General features: G+C 44.1%; 1 protein-coding gene across 1 annotated transcript in view; it reads left to right on the top strand.

Moving 5' to 3' along the window:
* Nucleotides 1-23,524, top strand: part of CDK19 (cyclin dependent kinase 19) — a 411,797-nt gene that overhangs the window by 274,384 nt on the left and 113,889 nt on the right. Inside the window, exon 6 of the mRNA XM_069726138.1 lies at nt 16,868-16,999. Within this exon, the coding sequence (XP_069582239.1) occupies nt 16,868-16,999 (132 nt within the window). The remainder of the gene's footprint in view (nt 1-16,867; nt 17,000-23,524) is intronic.

Here is a 23,524-nt window from a genome sequence, read left to right as displayed (position 1 = left end):
AAAAATTTGGTTCCAAAATTGTGCTGATGTAAAGTAGACATGTGGGAAATGTTACTTATTAAGTATTTTGTGTGACATATCTCTGTGATTTAAGTGCATAAAAATTCAAAGTTGGAAAATTGCAAAATTTTCAAAATTTTTGCCAAATTTCTGTTTTTTTCACAAATAAATGCAGGTAATATTAAAGAAATTTTACCGCTATCATGAAGTACAATATGTCATGAGAAAACAGTGTCAGAATCACCGGGATCCGTTGAAGCGTTCCAGCGTTATAACCTTATAAATGGACAGTGGTCAGAATTGTAAAAATTGGCCCTAGGGTTAGAGCTAGGGTTAGGGTTTGGGCTAGGGTTAGGGTTGGGGCTAGGGTTAAGGCTACAGTTAGGGTTGGAGCTAAAGTTAGTGTTGGGGTTGGGGCTACATTTACGGTTGAGAATAGGGTTGGGATTAGGGTTAGGGGTGTGTCTGGGTTAGAGGTGTGGTTAGGGTTACCATTGGGATTAGGGTTAGGGGTGTGTTTGGATTAGGGTCTCAGTTATAATTGGGGGTTTCCACTGTTTAGGCACATCAGGGGCTCTCCAAACGCGACATGGCATCCGATCTCAATTCCAGCCAATTCTGCGTTGAAAAAGTAAAACAGTGCTCCTTCCCTTCCGAGCTCTCCCGTGCGCCCAAACAGGGGTTTACTCCAACATATGGGGTATCCACGTACTCAGGATACATTGGACAACAACTTTTGGGGTCCGATTTCTCCTGTTACCCTTGGGAAAATACAAAACTGGGGGCTAAAAAATAATTTTTGTGGGAATTTTTTTTTTTATTTTCTCTGCATTATAAACTGTAGTGAAACACTTGGGGGTTTAAAGTTCTCACAACACATCTAGATAATTTCTTTGGGAGGTCAAGTTTCCAATATAGGGTCACTTGTGGGGGGCTTCTACTGTTTAGGTACATTAGGGGCTCTGCAAGCGCAATGTGACGCCTGCAGACCATTCCATCTAAGGCTGCCGTCACACTAGCAGTATTTGGTCAGTATTTTACCTCCGTATTTGTAAGCCAAAACCAGGAGTGGAACAAATAGAGGAAAAGTATAATAGAAACATATGCACCACTTCTGCATTTATCACCCACTCCTGGTTTTGGCTTACAAATACTGATGTAAAATACTGACCAAATACTGATAGTGTGATGGCAGCCTAAGTCTGCATTCCAAATGGCGCTCCTTCCCTTCCGAGCCCTCCCTTCCCTTCAGAGCCCTCCCATGCACCCAAACGGTGGTTACCCCCACATATAGAATATCAGCGTACTCAGGACAAACTGGACAACAACTTTTGGGGTCCAATTTCCCCTTTTACCCTTGGGGAAATACAAAACTGGGGGCTAAAAAATAATTTTTGTGGGAAAAATATTTTTTTTTTTCACGGCTCTGCGTTATAAACTGTAGTGAAACACTTGGGGGTTCAAAGTTCTCACAACACATCTACATAAGTTCCTTGGGGGGTCTAGTTTCCAACATGGGGTCACTTGTGGGGGGTTTCTACTGTTTAGGTACATTAGGGGCTCTGCAAACGCAATGTGACACCTGTAGACCAATCCATCTAAGTCTGCTTTCCAAACGATGCTCCTTCCCTTCCGAGCTCTGCCATGCGCTCAAACGGTGGTTCCCCCCACATATTGGGTATCAGCGTAATCAGGACAAATTGGACAACAACTTTTGGGGTCCAATTTCTCCTTTTACCCTTGGGAAAATACAAAACTGGGGGCTAAAATATAATTTTTGTGGAAAAAAAAATATTTTTTATTTGCACGACTCTGCGTTATAAACTGTAGTGAAACACTTGGGGGTTCAAAATTCTCACAACACATCTAGATTAGTTCCCTGGGGAGTCTAGTTTCCAATATGGGGTCACTTGTGGGGGGTTTCAATGTTTAGGCACATCAGTAGCTCTCCAAACGCAACATGGCGTCCCATCTCAATTCTTGTCAATTTTGCATTGAAAAGTCAAACGGCGCTCCTTCCCTTCTGAGCTCTGCCGTGCGCCTAAACAGTGGTTTACCCCCACATGTGGGGTATCGGCATACTCAGAACAAATCGCACAACAACTTTTGGTGTCCAATTTCGTCTCTTACCGTTGGGAAAATAAAAAATTGGGGGCGAAAAATCATTTGTGAAAAAATATGATTTTTTATTTTTACGGCTCTGCATTATAAACTTCTGTGAAGCACTTGGTGGGTCAAAGTGCTCACCACACATCTAGATAAGTTCCTTAGGGGGTCTAATTCCCAAAATGGTGTCACTTGTGGGGGGTTTCAATGTTTAGGCACATCAGGGGCTCTCCAAATGCAACATGGCATCCCATCTCAATTCCTGTCAATTTTGCATTGAAAAGTGAAACGGCGCTCCTTCCCTTCCGAGCTCTGCCATGCACTCAAACAGTGGTTTACCCCCACATGTGGGGTATCGGCGTACTCAGAACAAATGGCACAACAGCTTTTGTGGTCCAATTTCTTCTCTTACCCTTGGGAAAATAAAACAAATTGGAGCTGAAGTAAATTTTTTGTGAAAAAAAGTTAAATGTTCATTTTTTTTTTAAACATTCCCAAAACTCCTGTAAAACACCTGAAGGGTTAATAAACTTCTTGAATGTGATTTTGAGCACCTTGAGGGGTGCAGTTTTTAGAATAGTGTCACACTTATTTTCTATCATATATACCCCTCAAAATGACTTCAAATGTGATGTGGTCCCTATAAAATATTGGTGTTGTAAAAATGAGAAATTGCTCGTCAACTTTTAACTCTTATAACTCCCTAAAAAAAAAAAATTTGGTTCCAAAATTGTGCTGATGTAAAGTAGACATGTGGGAAATGTTACTTATTAATTATTTTACATGACATATCTCTGTGATTTAACCCCTTAGCGACCGCCGATACGCCTCTTAACGGCGGCCGCTAAGGGTACTTAAACCACAGCGCCGTTAATTAACGGCGCTGTGGAAAAAGTGTATAGCGCCCGCCAGAGGCCGAATTTCTCCGGGGTCTCGGCTGCCGGGGGTAGCCGAGACCCCAGAGAACATGATTCGGAGGTTTTTTTACCCACCCCGCATTTGCGATCGCCGGTAATTAACCGAGGCAGGACCAAGTACCGCAGTCCCCCCACCGCTGTGGTATAATGACACCTCATTTTCCCCTCAAATTCCCCCTTTTTCTGCAGTCCCTGGAATAAAAGTAGATGTCGCCAATTTTACCCCTATTGATTTTTTTGAAATTTTCATTAGCCCCGAAGTCCTGCAATTAATCGTCCACCAAACAAATCTATATGCCCGGCAATATATTTCCCAAAAACCCACTGCCTTTCATTCCCGTTCCTTGATCCCCACAAATGTCCCTGAAATAAAAAAATTCTTAGGCCTCACCCTGAATATGGGTATAGTAAAAAAACCCACTCTCCGCTCTTACTGGGCAACAAAAGCTGTCCACTGCACCCCTGTATTTGCAGCCATCATGTCCCGAGCCCGTTACGAAGCCCTGATGAGATTCCTCCACTTCAGTGACAATTCCCAAGCTCTCCCAAGAACTGACCCCAACTACGATCGGCTAAATAAATTAAGACCCCTAATTTCCCTCCTAAAAACTTCCTTTCTAAATTCCTATACCCCAGAGCAAAATATGGCAGTCGACGAGTCCTTGATGAGCTACAAGGGCCGTCTGTTATTCCGCCAATTTATTCCCTCCAAGAGAGCCAAATACGGCGTAAAATTATATAAAGCTTGCGAGAGCTCATCAGGGTACACGTCCACCTTCCTAATTTATGAAGGTAGGGACCGCCAAATAAACCCCCCAAACTGCCCCCAGACAATTGGTGTCCCAGGCAAAATTGTCTGGGAGCTAATGACGCCCTTTCTCAATCAAGGGTACCACGTGTATACCGATAACTATTACACGAGTATCCCCCTATACAAATCCCTCCATGCTGCAAATACAGGGGCCTGTGGGACAGTGAGGAAAAACAGAGTGGGGTTTCCGTCACAGTTGGTGTCCAGACGTTTGGAGAGGGGGGCGTCATTTTCACTTGCAAGCGACCAACTTCTTGCAGTGAAGTGGAAAGACAGGAAGGACGTCTATATGCTTTCCACACTGCATACGGACACCACTGTGACGGTCAGAGAGAGGGGTGCCACCAGGGACAAAGAAAAACCAGTCTGCGTCACAGACTATAACAGACATATGGGTGGCGTAGACCTGTCAGACCAGGTTCTGCAACCATACCTGGTCAAGAGGAAGACCAGAGCGTGGTATAAAAAGGTGGGAATCTATCTAATTCAGACTGCCACCTACAACAGCTTTGTCCTATATAAAAAATCTCAAGGACCGCTAACTTTCCTGCACTTTCAGGAAAAAGTAGTAGAGAGCCTCATATTTGAGTCCATGGCACCGGGGGAAGCCTTCGACTCTGAGGATTCCCGGAGACTGTCAGAACGCCATTTTCCTCACCCTGTCTCTGTCACTCCCACCCAAAGGTATCCTCAAAAAAGGTGCCGAGTTTGCAGAAAGCATGGCAGGCGGAGTGATTCCCGATTTTATTGCCCCACATGCCCATCCCAACCAGGCCTTTGTATCTCCCCCTGTTTTGAGACCTACCACACCACCTACAATTATTAGTTTGCTTTTTTTCAATAATTTTTATTTTCTGCTTAGTGGCCCCAGTAGTACAATTTGGAACAATTGATAAATAATATTTTAAATTAGTAGATTCCATTTTACCCCATTTCACAATTAATTCCAGAACTTGATCAATCCCATACCAAACTACTATCCCAACAAATTCTCGTCCACGTACCCACGTCTGTACGCTCTAGAGTGTGTGCCCCACAAATGTTCTTGCAAAGTCAGGTCATCTGAAAATTCTACGACTCGATCAATTCCATACCAAACTACTATCCCAACAAATTCTCATCCACGTACCCACGTCTGTACGCTCTAGAGTGTGGACCCCACAAATGTTCTTGCAAAGTCAGGTCATCTGAAAATTCTACGACTCGATCAATCCCATACCAAACTACTATTCCAACAAATTCTCGTCCACGTACCTATGTCAATAAGCGTTAGAATGTGGACCCCAGAAATGATCTTGAAAAGTGAAATCATCTGAAAATGAATTCTAGGACTTGATTACTCACAAACATTTTTGACCATTTATCTAACTTTGACTGCTTTATGACTCTTGCTACACAAAACTTTGGTTTCCATTTATATTACTTATATTTATGTTGATGATACGGGCATGATCATTTTATTGTAGGATTTCTAAAAAAATTAGGAAGTTCCGTACTTATACACTATGGGCTTTACTTTATGGTTCTTGCCGAACCTCTGGTACCAGACAATACTTTCTATAGAGAACTGGTTGTTTTGTGCATATAGCGGTTCTGACCTTGGCGGGTGGGAGCTTGCTATGGTGTACCACGTCTATTGGCACATTCGTCTCTCATATAGGGATTGATGGAGCTAAAAGGACGGTGTACGACCAGTCTCTGAAAGTGTCTGCCATTCTAGCCCTGATGGTGTTCTTTCATCTTTGGAACAAACTCCGCTTTGCCACATAGTTGGCTGCATTTTCCTACACATTTTGCCCTTCATTCCAGTACAGTTTATTCTTCCTGCTACAATATACGCAAATGCGGGACAACTGTTTTGTTAGCAAGACCAATTTTATAGTCAGCCATTGTGTTTTAGGAGCATGCCTCCCTCTGTGAGTAATAATTCCTGGAAGGATTTTCTTTTTTGCTCAATGTCTCTAGAAGCTTTGAATGGGTCCTGGATCTTCAATTTCAAATAAAGCCAAATTTGTCACATTGTGCCCCTTTCTGTCCAAGCCCTGCCATTTGTCCAAACAGAACTTTTTGACTACATATGGGATATCGCTGCGCTCATAATAAAGTGGGTAACGAATTGTGGGGTCCACTTTTTGATGTTATTTGTTATGATAGGCAATTCAGAAACACAATGTACATAGCGATCAGAGCACATACAGTGATCTGACAATAACCCAAAATAATAGAACGAGCTCTGAGACGTGGAAACTCTGTAGACCGCAATTCCTGATCCTCTCCAAACACAACTAGAGGCAGCTGTGGATTGCGCCTAACGCTCCCTATGCAACTCGGCACAGCCTGAGCAGCTAACTAGCCTGAAGATAGAAAAATAAGCCTACCTTGCCTCAGAGAAATACCCCAAAGGAAAAGGCAGCCCCCCACATATAATGACTGTGAGTAAGATGAAAAGACAAACGTAGGGATGAAATAGATTCAGCAAAGTGAGGCCCGATATTCTAGACAGAATGAGGATAGGAAAGATAACTTTGCGGTCTACACAAAACCCTAAAGAAAACCACGCAAAGGGGGCAAAAAGACCCTCCGTACCGAACTAACGGCACGGAGGTACACCCTTTGCGTCCCAGAGCTTCCAGCAAAACAAATAGACATGCTGGACAGAAAAAATAGCAACAAATAGCAAAGAAGCACTTAGCTATGCAGAGCAGCAGGCCACAGGAATGATCCAGAGAAACACAAGTCCAACACTGGAACATTGACAGGAAGCATGGATCAAAGCATCAGGTGGAGTTAAGTAGAGAAGCAGCTAACGACCTCACCAGATCACCTGAGGGAGGAAACTCAGAAGCTGCAGTACCACTTTCCTCCACAAACGGAAGATCCCAGAGAGAATCAGCCGAAGTACCACTTGTGACCACAGGAGTGAACTCTGCCACAGAATTCACAACAGTACCCCCCCCTTGAGGAGGGGTCACCGAACCCTCACCAGAGCCCCCAGGCCGACCAGGATGAGCCACATGAAAGGCACGAACAAGATCGGAAGCATGGACATCAGAGGCAAAAACCCAGGAATTATCTTCCTGAGCATAACCCTTCCATTTAACCAGATACTGGAGTTTCCGTCTTGAAACACGAGAATCCAAAATCTTCTACACAACATACTCCAATTCCCCCTCCACCAAAACCGGGGCAGGAGGCTCAACAGATGGGACCATAGGTGCCACGTATCTCCGCAACAATGACCTATGGAATACGTTATGTATGGAAAAAGAATCTGGAAGGGCCAGACGAAAAGACACAGGATTAGGAACCTCAGAAATCCTATACGGACCAATAAAACGAGGTTTAAACTTAGGAGAGGAAACCTTCATAGGAATATGACGAGAAGATAACCAAACCAGATCCCCAACACGAAGTCGGGGACCCACACGGCGTCTGCGATTAGCGAAAAGTTGAACCTTCTCTTGGGACAAGGTCAAATTGTCCACTACCTGAGTCCAAATCTGCTGCAACCTGTCCACCACAGTATCCACACCAGGACAGTCCGAAGACTCAAGCTGTCCTGAAGAGAAATGAGGATGGAACCCAGAATTGCAGAAAAACGGCGAAACCAAGGTAGCCGAGCTGGCCCGATTATTAAGGGCGAACTCAGCCAAAGGCAAAAAGGACACCCAGTCATCCTGATCAGCAGAAACAAAGCATCTCAGATATGTTTCCAAGGTCTGATTGGTTCGTTCGGTCTGGCCATTAGTCTGAGGATGGAAAGCCGAGGAAAAAGACAAGTCAATGCCCATCCTACCACAAAAGGCTCGCCAAAACCTCGAAACAAACTGGGAACCTCTGTCAGAAACAATATTCTCTGGAATGCCATGCAAACGAACCACATGCTGGAAGAACAAAGGCACCAAATCAGAGGAGGAAGGCAATTTAGACAAGGGTACCAGATGGACCATCTTAGAAAAGCGATCACAGACCACCCAAATGACTGACATCTTTTGAGAAACGGGAAGGTCAGAAATAAAATCCATAGAGATATGTGTCCAAGGCCTCTTCGGGACCGGCAAGGGCAAAAGCAACCCACTGGCACGAGAACAGCAGGGCTTAGCCCGAGCACAAATCCCACAGGACTGCACAAAAGTACGCACATCCCGCGACAGAGAGGGCCACCAAAACGATCTAGCCACTAACTCTCTGGTACCAAAGATTCCAGGATGACCAGCCAACACCGAACAATGAAGTTCAGAGATAACTCTATTCGTCCACCTATCAGGGACAAACAGTTTCTCCGCTGGGCAACGATCAGGTTTATTAGCCTGAAATTTTTGCAGCACCCGCCGCAAATCAGGGGAGATGGCAGACACAATTACTCCTTCCTTGAGGATACCCGCCGGATCAGATAAACCCGGAGAGTCGGGCACAAAACTCCTAGACAGAGCATCCGCCTTCACATTTTTAGAGCCCGGAAGGTACGAAATCACAAAGTCAAAACGGGCAAAAAACAACGACCAACGAGCTTGTCTAGGATTCAAGCGCTTGGCAGACTCGAGATAAGTCAAGTTCTTATGATCAGTCAATACCACCACGCGATGCTTAGCTCCTTCAAGCCAATGACGCCACTCCTCAAATGCCCAATTCATGGCCAGCAACTCTCGGTTGCCCACATCATAATTTCGCTCAGCAGGCGAAAACTTCCTGGAAAAGAAAGCGCATGGTTTCATCACTGAGCAACCAGAACCTCTCTGTGACAAAACAGCCCCTGCTCCAATCTCAGAAGCATCAACCTCGACCTGGAACGGAAGAGAAACATCTGGTTGACACAACACAGGGGCAGAAGAAAAACGACGCTTCAACTCTTGAAAAGCTTCCACAGCAGCAGAAGACCAATTGACCAAATCAGCACCCTTCTTGGTCAAATCGTTCAATGGTTTGGCAACACTAGAAAAATTGCAGATGAAGCGACGATAAAAATTAGCAAAGCCCAGGAACTTTTGCAGACTTTTCAGAGATGTCGGCTGAGTCCAATCATGGATGGCTTGGACCTTAACCGGATCCATCTCGATAGTAGAAGGGGAAAAGATGAACCCCAAAAATGAAACCTTCTGCACGCCAAAGAGACACTTTGATCCCTTCACAAACAAAGAATTAGCACGCAGGACCTGAAAAACCGTTCTGACCTGCTTCACATGAGACTCCCAATCATCCGAGAAGATCAAAATGTCATCCAAGTACACGATCAGGAATTTATCCAGGTACTCACGGAAGATGTCATGCATAAAGGATTGAAACACTGATGGAGCATTGGCAAGTCCGAACGGCATCACTAGATACTCAAAATGACCCTCGGGCGTATTAAATGCAGTTTTCCATTCATCGCCTTGCCTGATTCTCACCAGATTATACGCACCATGAAGATCTATCTTAGTGAACCAACTAGCCCCCTTAATCCGAGCAAACAAATCAGATAACAATGGCAAGGGGTACTGAAATTTAACAGTGATCTTATTAAGAAGGCGGTAATCTATACACGGTCTCAGCGAACCATCCTTCTTGGCTACAAAAAAGAACCCTGCTCCTAATGGCGACGATGACGGGCGAATATGCCCCTTCTCCAGGGATTCCTTCACATAACTGCGCATAGCGGTGTGCTCAGGCACGGATAAATTAAACAGTCGACCTTTTGGGAATTTACTACCAGGAATCAAATTGATAGCACAATCACAATCCCTATGCGGAGGCAGGGCATCGGACTTGGGCTCATCAAATACATCCCGGTAATCAGACAAGAACTCTGGAACCTCAGAAGGAGTGGATGACGAAATTGACAGAAATGGAACATAACCATGTACCCCATGACAACCCCAGCTGGACACCAACATGGAATTCCAATCCAATACTGGATTATGGGCTTGTAGCCATGGCAACCCCAACACGACCACATCATGCAGATTATGCAACACCAGAAAGCGAATTACCTCCTGATGTGCAGGAGCCATGCACATGGTCAGCTGGGTCCAGTATTGAGGCTTATTCTTGGCCAAAGGTGTAGCATCAATTCCTCTCAATGGAATAGGACACTGCAAGGGCTCCAATAAAAACCCACAACGTTTAGCATAATCCAAGTCCATCAAATTCAGGGCAGCGCCTGAATCCACAAACGCCATGACAGAATACGACGACAAGGAGCATATCAAGGTAACGGATAGAAGAAATTTTGACTGTACAGTACCAATGGCGGCAGACCTAGCGAACCGCTTAGTGCACTTAGGACAATCAGAGATAGCATGAGTGGAATCACCACAGTAGAAACACAGCCCATTCAGACGTCTGTGTTCTTGCCATTCAACTCTGGTCATAGTCCTATCGCACTGCATAGGCTCAGGTTTAATCTCAGGTAATACCGCCAAATGGTACACAGATTTAAGGTCACGCAAGCGTCGACCGATCTGAATGGCCAAAGACATAGACTCATTCAAACCAGCGGGCATAGGAAATCCCACCATGACATCCTTAATGGCTTCAGAGAGACCCTTTCTGAAAATGGCTGCAAGCGCAGATTCATTCCATTGAGTGAGCACGGACCATTTTCTAAATTTCTGGCAATATAGCTCTATCTCATCCTGAGCCTGACAAAGAGCCAGCAAATTTTTTTCTGCCTGATCTACTGAATTAGGCTCATCGTACAGCAATCCAAGCGCCAGGAAAAACGCATCGATATCACTCAATGCAGGATCTCCTGACGCAAGAGAAAATGCCCAGTCCTGAGGGTCGCCACGCAAAAAAGAAATGACGATCCTAACCTGTTGCGCTGGGTCACCAGAGGAGCGAGGTTTCAAAGCCAGAAACAGTTTACAATTATTCTTGAAAGTCAGAAATTTAGTTCTATCTCCAAAAAACAAATCTGGAATAGGAATTCTCGGTTCTAACAAAGAATTCTGAACCACAAAATTTTGAATATCTTGAACTCTTGCCGTGAGCTGATCTACACATGAAGACAGACCTTTAATGTCCATTGTAACACCTGTGTCCTGAACCACCCAAATGTCTAGGGGAAAAAAAAGACAAATCACAGTGCAAAGGAAAAAAAATGGTCTCAGAACTTCCTTTTTCCCTCTATTGAGAATCATTAGTACTTTTGGCTTCCTGTACTGTTATGATAGGCAATTCAGAAACACAATGTACATAGCGATCAGAGCACATACAGTGATCTGACAATAACCCAAAATAATAGAACGAGCTCTGAGACGTGGAAACTCTGTAGACCGCAATTCCTGATCCTCTCCAAACACAACTAGAGGCAGCTGTGGATTGCGCCTAACGCTCCCTATGCAACTCGGCACAGCCTGAGAAGCTAACTAGCCTGAAGATAGAAAAATAAGCCTACCTTGCCTCAGAGAAATACCCCAAAGGAAAAGGCAGCCCCCCACATATAATGACTGTGAGTAAGATGAAAAGACAAACGTAGGGATGAAATAGATTCAGCAAAGTGAGGCCCGATATTCTAGACAGAACGAGGATAGGAAAGATAACTTTGCGGTCTACGCAAAACCCTAAAGAAAACCACGCAAAGGGGGCAAAAAGACCCTCCGTACCGAACTAACGGCACGGAGGTACACCCTTTGCGTCCCAGAGCTTCCAGCAAAACAAATAGACATGCTGGACAGAAAAAATAGCAACAAATAGCAAAGAAGCACTTAGCTATGCAGAGCAGCAGGCCACAGGAATGATCCAGAGAAACACAAGTCCAACACTGGAACATTGACAGGAAGCATGGATCAAAGCATCAGGTGGAGTTAAGTAGAGAAGCAGCTAACGACCTCACCAGATCACCTGAGGGAGGAAACTCAGAAGCTGCAGTACCACTTTCCTCCACAAACGGAAGATCCCAGAGAGAATCAGCCGAAGTACCACTTGTGACCACAGGAGTGAACTCTGCCACAGAATTCACAACAGTTATTTCTGAAAAAGTGAGACATTCAGGTCTAAAACAAGATTCTCGTGGAAAAAAATGAATTTTTTCAATATGACGACCTAATGTTATCAAACTCTGTGTCATACATGTGGGTTCAAATTGCTCAATATACCCCTGATTAAAATCTTTGAGGGGTGTAGTTTCCAAAACAGGGTCAGTTGTGGGGGGTTTCTGCTGTTAGGCACATCTACAAACCCAAAATGGCGTCCGCTCTCACAATTAAGAGATTAAAAATTCAAACGGCGCTCCTTCCCTTCCAAGCTCCGCAGTGCTCCCAAACAGAGGTTTACCCCCACATACGGGGTATCGACATACTCAGGACAAATTGCACAACAACTTTTGGGGTCCAATTTGTCTTGCTACCCTTGGGAAAATAAAAAATTGGGGGTGAAAAGATCATTTTTGTGAAAAAAAAATGATTTTTAATTTTTCCGGCTCTACGTTATAAACTTGTGTGAAGCACTTGGGTGTTCAAAGTGTTGACCACACACCTAGATAAGTTCCTTAGGGGGTCTAGTTTCCAAAATGGTGTCACTTGTGGGGGGTTTCCACTGTTTAGGCACATCAGCGGCTCTCCAAACGCGACATGGTGTCCGATCTCAATTCCAGAGAATTCTATGTTGAAAAAGTCAAATGGCGCTCCTTCCCTTCGGAGCTCTACTGTGCACCCAAACAGAGGTTTACCCCCACATACGGAGTATCGACATACTCAGGACAAATTGCACAACAACTTTTGGGGTCCAACTTGTCTTGCTACCCTTGGGAAAATAAATAATTGGGGGTGAAAAGATCATTTTTGTGAAAAAAAAATGATTTTTAATTTTTTCGGCTCTACGTTATAAACTTGTGTGAAGCACTTGGGTGTTCAAAGTGTTGACCACACACCTAGATAAGTTCCTTAGGGGGTCTAGTTTCCAAAATGGTGTCACTTGTGGGGGGTTTCCACTGTTTAGGCACATCAGCGGCTCTCCAAACGCGACATGGTGTCCGATCTCAATTCCAGAGAATTCTATGTTGAAAAAGTCAAATGGCGCTCCTTCCCTTCTGAGCTCTACTGTGCACCCAAACAGTGGTCCTTCCCGACATATGGGGTATCGGCATTCTCCGGACAAATTGCCCAACAAATTATGTGGTTCATTTTCATTTTTTACACTTGTGAAAATAAAAAAAATTGGTTCTGAAGTAAAATGTTTGTGAAAAAAAGTAAAATGTTCATTTTTTCCTTCCACATTGCTTCAGTTCCTGTGCAGCAACTGAAGGGTTAATAAACTTCTTGAATGTGGTTTTGCGCACCTTGAGGGGTGCAGTTTTTAGAATGGTGTCAATTTTGGGCATTTTCTGCCACATAGACCCCTCAAACTGACTTCAAATGTGAGGTGGTCCCTAAAAAAATGGTTTTGTAAATTTTGCTGTAAAAATAAAAAATTGCTGGTCAAATTTTAACCCTTATAACTCCCTAATAAAAAAAATTTTTTATTCCAAAATTGTGCTGATGTAAAGTAGACATATGGGAAATGTTATTTATTGACCATTTTGTGTGACATATCTCTTTGATGTAAGGGAATAAAAATTCAAATTTTGAAAATTGCTAAATTTTCAAAATTTTCGTCATATTTCCGTTTTTTTAATAAATAATCGCAAGTAATATCGAAGAAATGTTACCACTAACATGAAGTACAATATGTCACGAAAAAACAATCTCAGAATCAGCGGGATCCGTTGAAGCGTTCCAGAGTTATAACCTCATAAAGTGACAGTGGTCAGAATTGCAAAAATCGGCTTGGTCATTAAGTACCAAATTGGCTCTGTCACTAAGGGGTTAAGGGCATAAAAATTCAAAGTTGGAAAATTGCAAAATTTTAAAAATTTTCCCCAAATTTCGTTTTTTTTCACAATTAAACGCAAGTTATATCGAAGAAATTTTACCACTATCATGAAGTACAATATGTCACGAGAAAACATTGTCAGAATCGCCAAGATCCGTTGAAGCGTTCCAGAGTTATAACCTCAGTGGTCAGAATTGTAAAAATTGGCCTGGTCATTAACGTGCAAACCACCCTTGGGTTAAAGGGGTTAAGGATTTCATTGCATTTCTTAATAGAGCATAGATTGTTGAGTCTTATTACTCGGCATACTTGATATATACTTGGGGTGTAGCGATACTTAGTCATAAAAATATACTTTGTATTTAGATTCAGTTGGCTGTTAAAGGTGCATATTTCAAATTCAATATAGAATTATAATGTACTAGATTTTGGCCCGATTCTAACGCATCGGATATTCTAGAATCTGTATGTAGTTTATTTATGAAGTTTTCAGAATAATGCAATTTACACACAGGATTCGGCCGGCCGCGACCAATTAGCGAAGCGTGGTTCAAATTGCCATGTTGCATATTGCCCAGCCACGTAGTATATTGCACAGACACATAGTATATAGCACAGACACGTAGTATATAGCACAGACACGTAATATATAGCACAGACACGTAGTATATTTCCCAGCCACATAATTTATTGCACAGCCATGTAGTATATAGCACAGCCACGTAGTATATAGCACAGCCACGTAGTATATAGCACTGAGACGTAGTATATAACACTGCCCATGCAGTATATAACACAGGCCACGTAGTATATAGCACAGTGATGTAGTATATTGCCCAGCCACGTAGTATATACCACAGCCACGTAGTATATAGCACAGCCACATAATATATTGCACAGCCACGTAGTATAGAGCAGAGACATAGTATATAACACAGCCCATGCAGTATATAACACAGGCCACGTAGTATATAGCACAGACATGTACTATATAGCACAGACACGTAGTATATTGCCCAGCCACGTAATATATTGAACAGCCACTTAGTATATAGCATAGCCATGTAATCACAGACATGTAGTATATAGCACAGACACGTAGTATATTGCCCAGCCACGTAATATATTGAACAGCCACTTAATATATAGCATAGCCACATAGTATATAGCACAGAGACGTAGTATATAACACTGCCCATGCAGTATATAACACAGGCCATGTAGTATAGAGCACAGCGATGTAGTATATTGCCCAGCCACATAATATATACCACAGCCACGTAGTATATAGCACATCCCACATAGTATATAGCACAGAGATGTAGTATATATCACAACCCATTCAGTATCTAACACAGCCCACGTAGTATATAGCAATGTGGGCATCATATCCCTGTGTAAAAAAGAATTAAAATAAAAAATAGTTATATACTCACCCTCCGTCGCCCCCCGGATCCAGCCGAGGCGTTTACCGATGCTCCTTGCGACGTTCCGGTCCTAAGAGTGCATTGTGGTCTCACGAGATGATGACGTAGCGTTCTCGCGAGACCGCTACGTCATCATGTCGCGAGACCGCAATGCATGGATCGGTCACTGGAGCGTCGCGAGGAGCCAGAAAGGCCTCGGCTGGATGCGTGGGACCAACGGAGGGTGAGTATATAATGATTTTTTAAATTTTTTTAAATTATTTTTAACATTAGATCTTTTTACTATTGATGCTTCATAGGCAGCATCAATAGTAAAAAGTTGGTCATAATAGCAGCGTTAACAGAGTGCGTTATACCGCAGCATAACGCGGTCCGTTAACTCTGCCATTAACCCTTTGTGAGCACTGACTGCGGGTAGTAAGGAGCGGCCATTTTGGCGCCGGACTGTGGCCGTTGCTGATTGGTCGTGGCCGTTTTGCCGCGACCAATCAGCGACTTGGGATTTCCGTGACAGACAGACAGAAAGACAGACAGACAGAAAGACGGAACTGACCCTTAGACAATTATATAGTAGATAATGCTACTACTGAACTTTTGCTATGTGCACATGTTGCGGATTCTCTGCGGATCCGCAGCGTTTTTTGCAGTGCAGAAACACTGCAGATCCGCTATTGATTTACAGTACAATTGTAAATCAATGAGAAAAAAAAAGCTGTGCACACTTTGCGGAAAATCCGCTGCGGAAATGCGGTTTAAAAGAAGTAGCATGTCACTTCTTTTTTGTGAATCTGCAGCGTTTTTGTACCCATTCCATTATAGAAAACCGCAGGGGTAGAAACCGCAGCAAATCTGCAAGACAACCGCAGCAAAAACGCACAAAAAATGCTGCGGAACTGCACAAAAAAACGCGACAAATCCGCAGGTGCGTTTTCTGCCAGGAGAGGCAGAATCTGCACCAAAAATTCCTAAGCCTAATCCGCAACGTCTGCATATAGCCAAATTTACCATTTTTTTTCATTCCCAAACAGAATTATACTTGGACCTGATACTCCTGTATGACTGTTGTTAGAATTTGTTATCTTTTAGTGTCCCTGGGCAGTCGTTTTTTTCCTGGCTACTTAAAAATCTAAGGGTATGTGCACATGTTGCAGATTCTCTGCGGATCCGCAGCGTTTTTTGAGGTGCAGAAATGCTGCAGATCCGCAATTGATTTACAGTACAATGTAAATCAATGAGAAGAAAAAAATGTTGTGCACACACTTTGCGTAAAATCCTCTGCGGAAACGCTGCGGTTTCAAAAAAAAAATTAGCATGTCACTTCTTATTTGTGAATCTGCAGCGTTTTTGTACCCATTCCATTATAGAAAACCGCAGGGGTAAAAACCGCAGCAAATCCGCAAGAAAACCGCAGCAAAAACGCACAAAAACCGCTGCGGAACCGCACAAAAAACGCTGCGGAACCGCAGGTGCGTTTTCTGCCATGAGAGGCAGAATCCACACCAGAAATTCCTAAGCCTAATCCGCATCGTGTGCACATAGCCTAATAGCTCATTATAATGCACAATTCCACCTGCCCATACCTCTTTGGCCCTTCTGCAGCTGTCCATGTTGCACCAGTGGTATGTCCACCCCTGTCCTGGAGTTTACAGTAATTGGCACAGCATAATTTGGCCAACCTAGTTATATATCGCATATGTTAGATTCGCAGATTCCTTGAACTGTATATACCTTGCAATTAAACCTCTGATTTTAAAAAATAAGTTTGTATAGTAATATTGAATTTGATTAATTTTTGTTTTGATTTTCTGTCATAGCGGACATGGGCTTTGCTCGATTATTTAATTCTCCACTGAAACCTCTCGCAGACCTTGATCCAGTTGTGGTTACGTTTTGGTACAGAGCTCCAGAGTTGCTGCTAGGTGCAAGACATTATACTAAAGCAATAGGTAAGTAATTTAGTAACATTTTCATCTTTATCCCCCTAACTTTGTGATATGAGACTGAGACTCAAGTCTATGCATTATATCAGTGACAGATCGTACAGGGGAAGGGGTGTGTCGACTTCACTCACCTCTGGGAGGGGAAAGAATGACCCAGCAGGGATCGGCTCTCTGGTGCCACCACTTACCCCCAGGTTAGTGAGGGAACTGCACCAAGGGCAAAGAGTCGCCGGAAAGGCTTCCCTTATAGGTACGAGTTATTAAGGCACTCCCTGTGAGGGGGTATATATATATCACCAGTCCATGCTGGGGATATACAGCTCTGGCAAAAATTAAGACACCACCACATCAAAACCTCTGGAATGTAATCAAGAGGATGATGGATAGTCACAAGCCATCAAACAAAGAAGAATTGCTTATATTTTTGCGCCAGAAGCAGTATGAAAGACTGGTGGAAAGCATTCCAAGACGCATGAAAGCTGTGATTAAAAGTCATGGTTATTCCACAAAATATTGATTCCTGAACTCTTCCTGAGTTAAAACATTAGTATTGTTTTTTCTAAATGATTATGAACTTGTTTTCTTTGCACTATTTGAGGTCTGAAAGCACTGGTTGTATTTTTTAATTTTGACCATTTTTCTTTGTTAAAAAAAAAAAATAGAAAATGTATTGCTTGGAAATTCAGAGACATGTTGTCAGAAATTTATAGAATAAAATACCAATTTACCTTTTACTGAAAAATATACCTATAAAGAGAAAAATCAGACAAATTGAACATTTTGCAGTGTTCTCTTAACCCCTTCCTGACCTATGATGCATACTCTGCGTCATGAAAGTCGGTGCCAATCCGACATGTGACGCAGCGTATGCGTCATGTCGGGATCGCGCGTTCCTGCAGGTCGAGTGAAATGGTTAACTGAAATTGCACCCGACCTGCAGGTACAAGGGGACTTGTACTTTAGCCTGGGGGGTGGGTGGCTTAGCCCCCACTTGGCTACGATCGCCCTGGTGACCACTTTGTCACCATCCCCCAGATCTGATTGGAGCTAACGTCCATGTGATGCTAGCTCTCCATTCAGATGAGGAGGGGTGGAGAAAACCACGGCTGCCTCGCTGTCCAGCTTCATGCCTTCCGTGGAAGCTGAACAGCGAGGTGCCTGCCTACTGCCCTGCCACATACCGCGATTGCCGCTGCAGTTACCGCCACCGCTGCCTTCACCACCGCCGCCGCCAGCTACTGCCCTCTGCTTCTCTTCCCCCCTTGCCTTGTGATTCCACACCCTCAACCTTTGCTCCCTCCCTCCTGCCCCCCGGTGATCACCCCCTCCCCCCTGCCCCGGAGATCACCCCCCCTGCTGCTGCCGGCTTCATTTCCTCCTTCTGCAGCATCGCACTTAAGTCCCCGCCCCAGTGATCCCCCTGATCTTTCCCACTGATCGCCCCCCTGATCTTCCCCACTGATCGCCCCCCTGATCTTCCCCACTGATCGCCCCCTGATCTTCCACACTGATCTTCCACACTGATCTTCCCCCCTGATCGCCCCACTGATCGCCCCACCCACTGATCGCCCCCCTGATCTTCCCCACTGATCGCTCCCCTGATCTTCCCCCCTAATCGCCCCCTGATCTTCCCCATTGATCGCCCCCCTGATCTTCCCCCCGATCTCCCCCCTGATCGCCCCCCTGATCTTCCCCACTGATCACCCCCCTGATCTTCCCCACTGATTGCCCCCCTGATCTTCCCCACTGATCGCCCCCTGATCACCCCCCCTGCCCCCTGATCGCCCCCTGCCCCGCTGCTGTCCTCCCCTGCCCCACTGCTGTCCCCTCTGCCCCGCTGCTGTCCTCCCCAGCCCTGCTGATGTCCTCCCCTGCCCTGCTGCTGTCCTCCCCTGCCCTGCTGCTGTCCTCCCCTGCCCCACTGCTGTCCCCCCTGCCCTGTGGATCGCCCCCTCCTCTGCTGATGTCCTCCCCTGCCCCGTCCTCCCCTGCCCCGCTGATGTCCCCTCTGTCCCGCTGATGTCCTTTCTGCCCCACTGATCTCCCCCTTCCCCCGCTGATCTCCCCCCTGCCCTGTGGATCGCCCCTGCTCCGCTGATGTCCCCCCTGCCCTGCAGATGTCCCCCCTGCCCCACTGATCTCCCCTTTGCCCTGCTGATCACCCCCCCGACCCGCTGATCACCCCCAGCCCCAGTTTTTACATTAGGGTTGGGGCTAAAATTAGGGTTAGGATTGGTGCTAAAGTTACGGTTGGGATTAGGTGTAGAGTTAGGATTAGGGTTGGGATTAGGGGTAGGGTTAGGATTAGGGGTAGGGTTAGGGGTGTGTTGGGGTTAGGGTTGGAGTTAGAATTGGGAGGTTTCCACTGTTTAGGCACATCAGAGGCTCTCCAAACGCGACATATAGTTCGCAGATTATTCCATCAAAGTCTGCATTTTAAAACGTCACAACTTCCTTTCCGAGCCCCGACGTGTGCCCAAACAGTGGTTTAGCCCCACATATGGGATATCAGCGTACTCAGGACAAACTGGACAACAACTTTTGGGGACGAATTTCTCCTGTTAACCTTGTGAAAATAAAAAATTGCGGGCTAAAACATAATTTTTGAGGAAAGAAAAATGATTTTTTATTTTCACGGCTCTGCATTGTAAACTTCTGTGAAGCACTTGGGGGTTCAAAGTGCCCACCACATATCTAGATAAGTTCCTTGGGGGGTCTAGTTTCCAAAATGGGGTCACTTGTGGGGGGAATTTCTACTGTTTAGGCACATCAGGGGCTCTGCAAACGTAACATGATGCCCGCAGACCATTCCATCAAAGTCTGCATTCCAAAACGTCACTACTTCCCTTCCGAGCCCCGATATGTACCCAAACAGTGGTTCCCCCCACATATGGGGTATCAGCGTACTCAGGACAAACTGGACAACAACTTTTTGGGTCCAAATTCTCCTGTTACTCTTCTGAAAATAAAAAATTGCGGGCTAAAAAATAATTTTTGAGGAAAGAAAAATTATTTTTTATTTTCACGGCTCTGCATTATAAACTTCTGTGAAGCATTTGGGGGTTTAAAGTGGTCACCGCACATCTAGATTAGTTCCTTGGGAGGTATAGTTTCCAAAATGGGGTCACTTATGGGGGAGCTCCAATGTTTAGGCACATGGGGGCTCTCCAAATGCGACATGGTGTCCGCTAACGATTGGAGCTAATTTTTCATTAAAAAAGTCAAATGGCACTCCTTCCCTTCCGAGCCCTGTCATGTGCCCAAACAGTGGTTTCCCCCCTCCCCCCACATATGTGGTATCTGCGTACTCAGGACAAATTGTACAATAACTTTTGGGGTCCAGTTTCTTTTTTTTACTGTTGGGAAAATAAAAAAATTGTTGCAAAAAGATCATTTTTGTGACTAAAAAGTTAAATATTCATTTTTTCCTTCCATGTTGCTTCTGCTGCTGTGAAGCACCTGAAGGGTTAATAAATTTCTTGAATGTGGTTTTGAGCACCTTGAGGGGTGCAGTTTTTAGAATGGTGTAACTTTTGGGTATTTTCAGCCATATAGACCCCTCAAACTGACTTCAAATGTGAGGTGGCCCCTAAAAAAATGCTTTTGTAAATTTCATTGTAAAAATGAGAAATCGCTAGTCAAATTTTAACCCTTATAACTTCCTAGCAAAAAAAATGTTTCCAAAATTGTGCTGATGTAAAGTAGACATGTGGGTAATGTTATTTATTAACTATTTTGTGTCACACAACTCTCTCGTTTAACAGAATAAAAATTCAAAATTTGAAAATTGCAAAATTTTCTAAATTTTAGTCAAATTTCCATTTTTTTCACTAATAAACGCCAAAATTATCGACCTAAATTTACCACTAACATGAAGTACAATATGTCACGAAAAAAGGTTCTCAGAACCGTTAGGATCCGTTGAAGCGTTCCTGAGTTATTACCTCATAAAGGGACACTGGTCAGAATTGCAAAAAACGGCCAGGTCATTATGGTCAAAATAGGCTGGGTCATGAAGGGGTTAATTTTTGACAGAGCTTTATATATAAATCTCCCGGCTATAACTGGCAGAGTTCCGCACTAACACAGCATGGTATGTTGCCAACAGTTCCTCATTAGATATAAGCCCCGTTCGACAACAGGCTTATATCGGCTCAGAAACCAATCCCAGGTAGCTTATAATAACCAACTGAGCAGGCGGATGTGGGGATTCGTGAATCGAGGTTAAAGAGCAGCCCATATTAATTTTATATTTAATCCCCGAAAAGCGCACAAGAAAGATACTGGTATATACTGTGTATATATATATATACAGTGGGGCAAAAAAGTATTTAGTCAGTCAGCAATAGTGCAAGTTCCACCACTTAAAAAGATGAGAGGCGTCTGTAATTTACATCATAGGTAGACCTCAACTATGGGAGACAAACTGAGAAAAAAAAATCCAGAAAATCACATTGTCTGTTTTTTTAACATTTTATTTGCATATTATGGTGGAAAATAAGTATTTGGTCAGAAACAAAATTTCATCTCAATACTTTGTAATATATCCTTTGTTGGCAATGACAGAGGTCAAACGTTTTCTGTAAGTCTTCACAAGGTTGCCACACACTGTTGTTGGTATGTTGGCCCATTCCTCCATGCAGATCTCCTCTAGAGCAGTGATGTTTTTGGTTTTTCGCTTGGCAACACGGACTTTCCACTCCCTCCAAAGGTTTTCTATTGGGTTGAGATCTGGAGACTGGCTAGGCCACTCCAGGACCTTGAAATGCTTCTTACGAAGCCACTCCTTCGTTGCCCTGGCGGTGTGGTTTGAATCATTGTCATGTTGAAAGACCCAGCCACGTTTCATCTTCAATGCCCTTGCTGATGGAAGGAGGTTTGCACTCAAAATCTCACGATACATGGCCCCATTCATTCTTTCATGTACCCGGATCAGTCGTCCTGGCTCCTTTGCAGAGAAACAGCCCCAAAGCATGATGTTTCCACCACCATGCTTTACAGTAGGTATGGTGTTTGATGGATGCAACTCAGTATTCTTTTTCCTCCAAACACGACAAGTTGTGTTTCTACCAAACAGTTCCAGTTTGGTTTCATCAGACCATAGGACATTCTCCCAAAACTCCTCTGGATCATCCAAATGCTCTCTAGCAAACTTCAGACGGGCCCGGACATGTACTGGCTTAAGCAGTGGGACACGTCTGGCACTGCAGGATCTGAGTCCATGGTGGCGTAGTGTGTTACTTATGGTAGGCCTTGTTACATTGGTCCCAGCTCTCTGCAGTTCATTCACTAGGTCCACCCGCGTGGTTCTGGGATTTTTGCTCACCGTTCTTGTGATCATTCTGACCCCACGGGGTGGGATTTTGCGTGGAGCCCCAGATCGAGGGAGATTATCAGTGGTCTTGTATGTCTTCCATTTTCTAATTATTGCTCCCACTGTTGATTTCTTCACTCCAAGCTGGTTGGCTATTGCAGATTCAGTCTTCCCAGCCTGGTGCAGGGCTACAATTTTGTTTCTGGTGTCCTTTGACAGCTCTTTGGTCATCACCATAGTGGAGTTTGGAGTCAGACTGTTTGAGGGTGTGCACAGGTGTCTTTTTATACTGATAACAAGTTTAAACAGGTACCATAACTACAGGTAATGAGTGGAGGAAAGAGGAGACTCTTAAAGAAGAAGTTACAGGTCAGTGAGAGCCAGAAATCTTGATTGTTTGTTTCTGACCAAATACTTATTTTCCACCATAATATGCAAACAAAATGTTAAAAAAACAGACAATGTGATTTTCTGGATTTTTTTTTCTCAGTTTGTCTCCCATAGTTGAGGTCTACCTATGATGTAAATTACAGACGCCTCTCATCTTTTTAAGTGGTGGAACTTGCACTATTGCTGACTGACTAAATACTTTTTTGCCCCACTGTATATATATATATATATATATATATATATATATATATATATATATATATACGAACAAATATACAAGTATACAGTCAGGAGTGTAGTACAAGGGTATGGTACAGATAGATTACAATTACCGTGTTATGTAGCATTTGATCACAGGGAGGCCCTGATGAGTCACAGGTCCAAATCTTTGTTACGTAATTCCCTGGCTGCGTCAGCTAATGGACCTCCTGCCAGTAGAAAAACTAAGTTCAAAAATGAAAAGCTGCTTATTATCTCCTAGGTTGCTCCCTCTCACTCTCTGCGCCAACCCCTGGGTTGTGCAGCCTCTCTCCTCCCATATCTGAGAGCAAGGTTTTCCAGCCAGAACCGTGGATGCCCATATCTTTCCGGCTGACGCTCTAATTGGGACGGCAACGGCACCACTGGGTTCTACTGGATTTTATCTGTGCAGGGAGAACAAATACGGCTACTGTATTTAATTCCTGGTGGCTATGCTTTATATCTCAATAATGCAGAGTTCTAGATGTGGCTGTGTGGTATGGGCTTGTTGGGAAAGAAATGCAGATTCCGATTATGTGCTCGGCTAGGTTCAGAGATATTGCATTCTTTTATTATAGCTCATTTTC

The sequence above is a fragment of the Ranitomeya imitator genome, chromosome 5 (assembly GCF_032444005.1).
Source record: "Ranitomeya imitator isolate aRanImi1 chromosome 5, aRanImi1.pri, whole genome shotgun sequence".
NCBI classification, from domain to species: Eukaryota; Metazoa; Chordata; class Amphibia; order Anura; family Dendrobatidae; genus Ranitomeya; species Ranitomeya imitator.
This window is presented reverse-complemented; position numbering and strand designations above follow the sequence as displayed.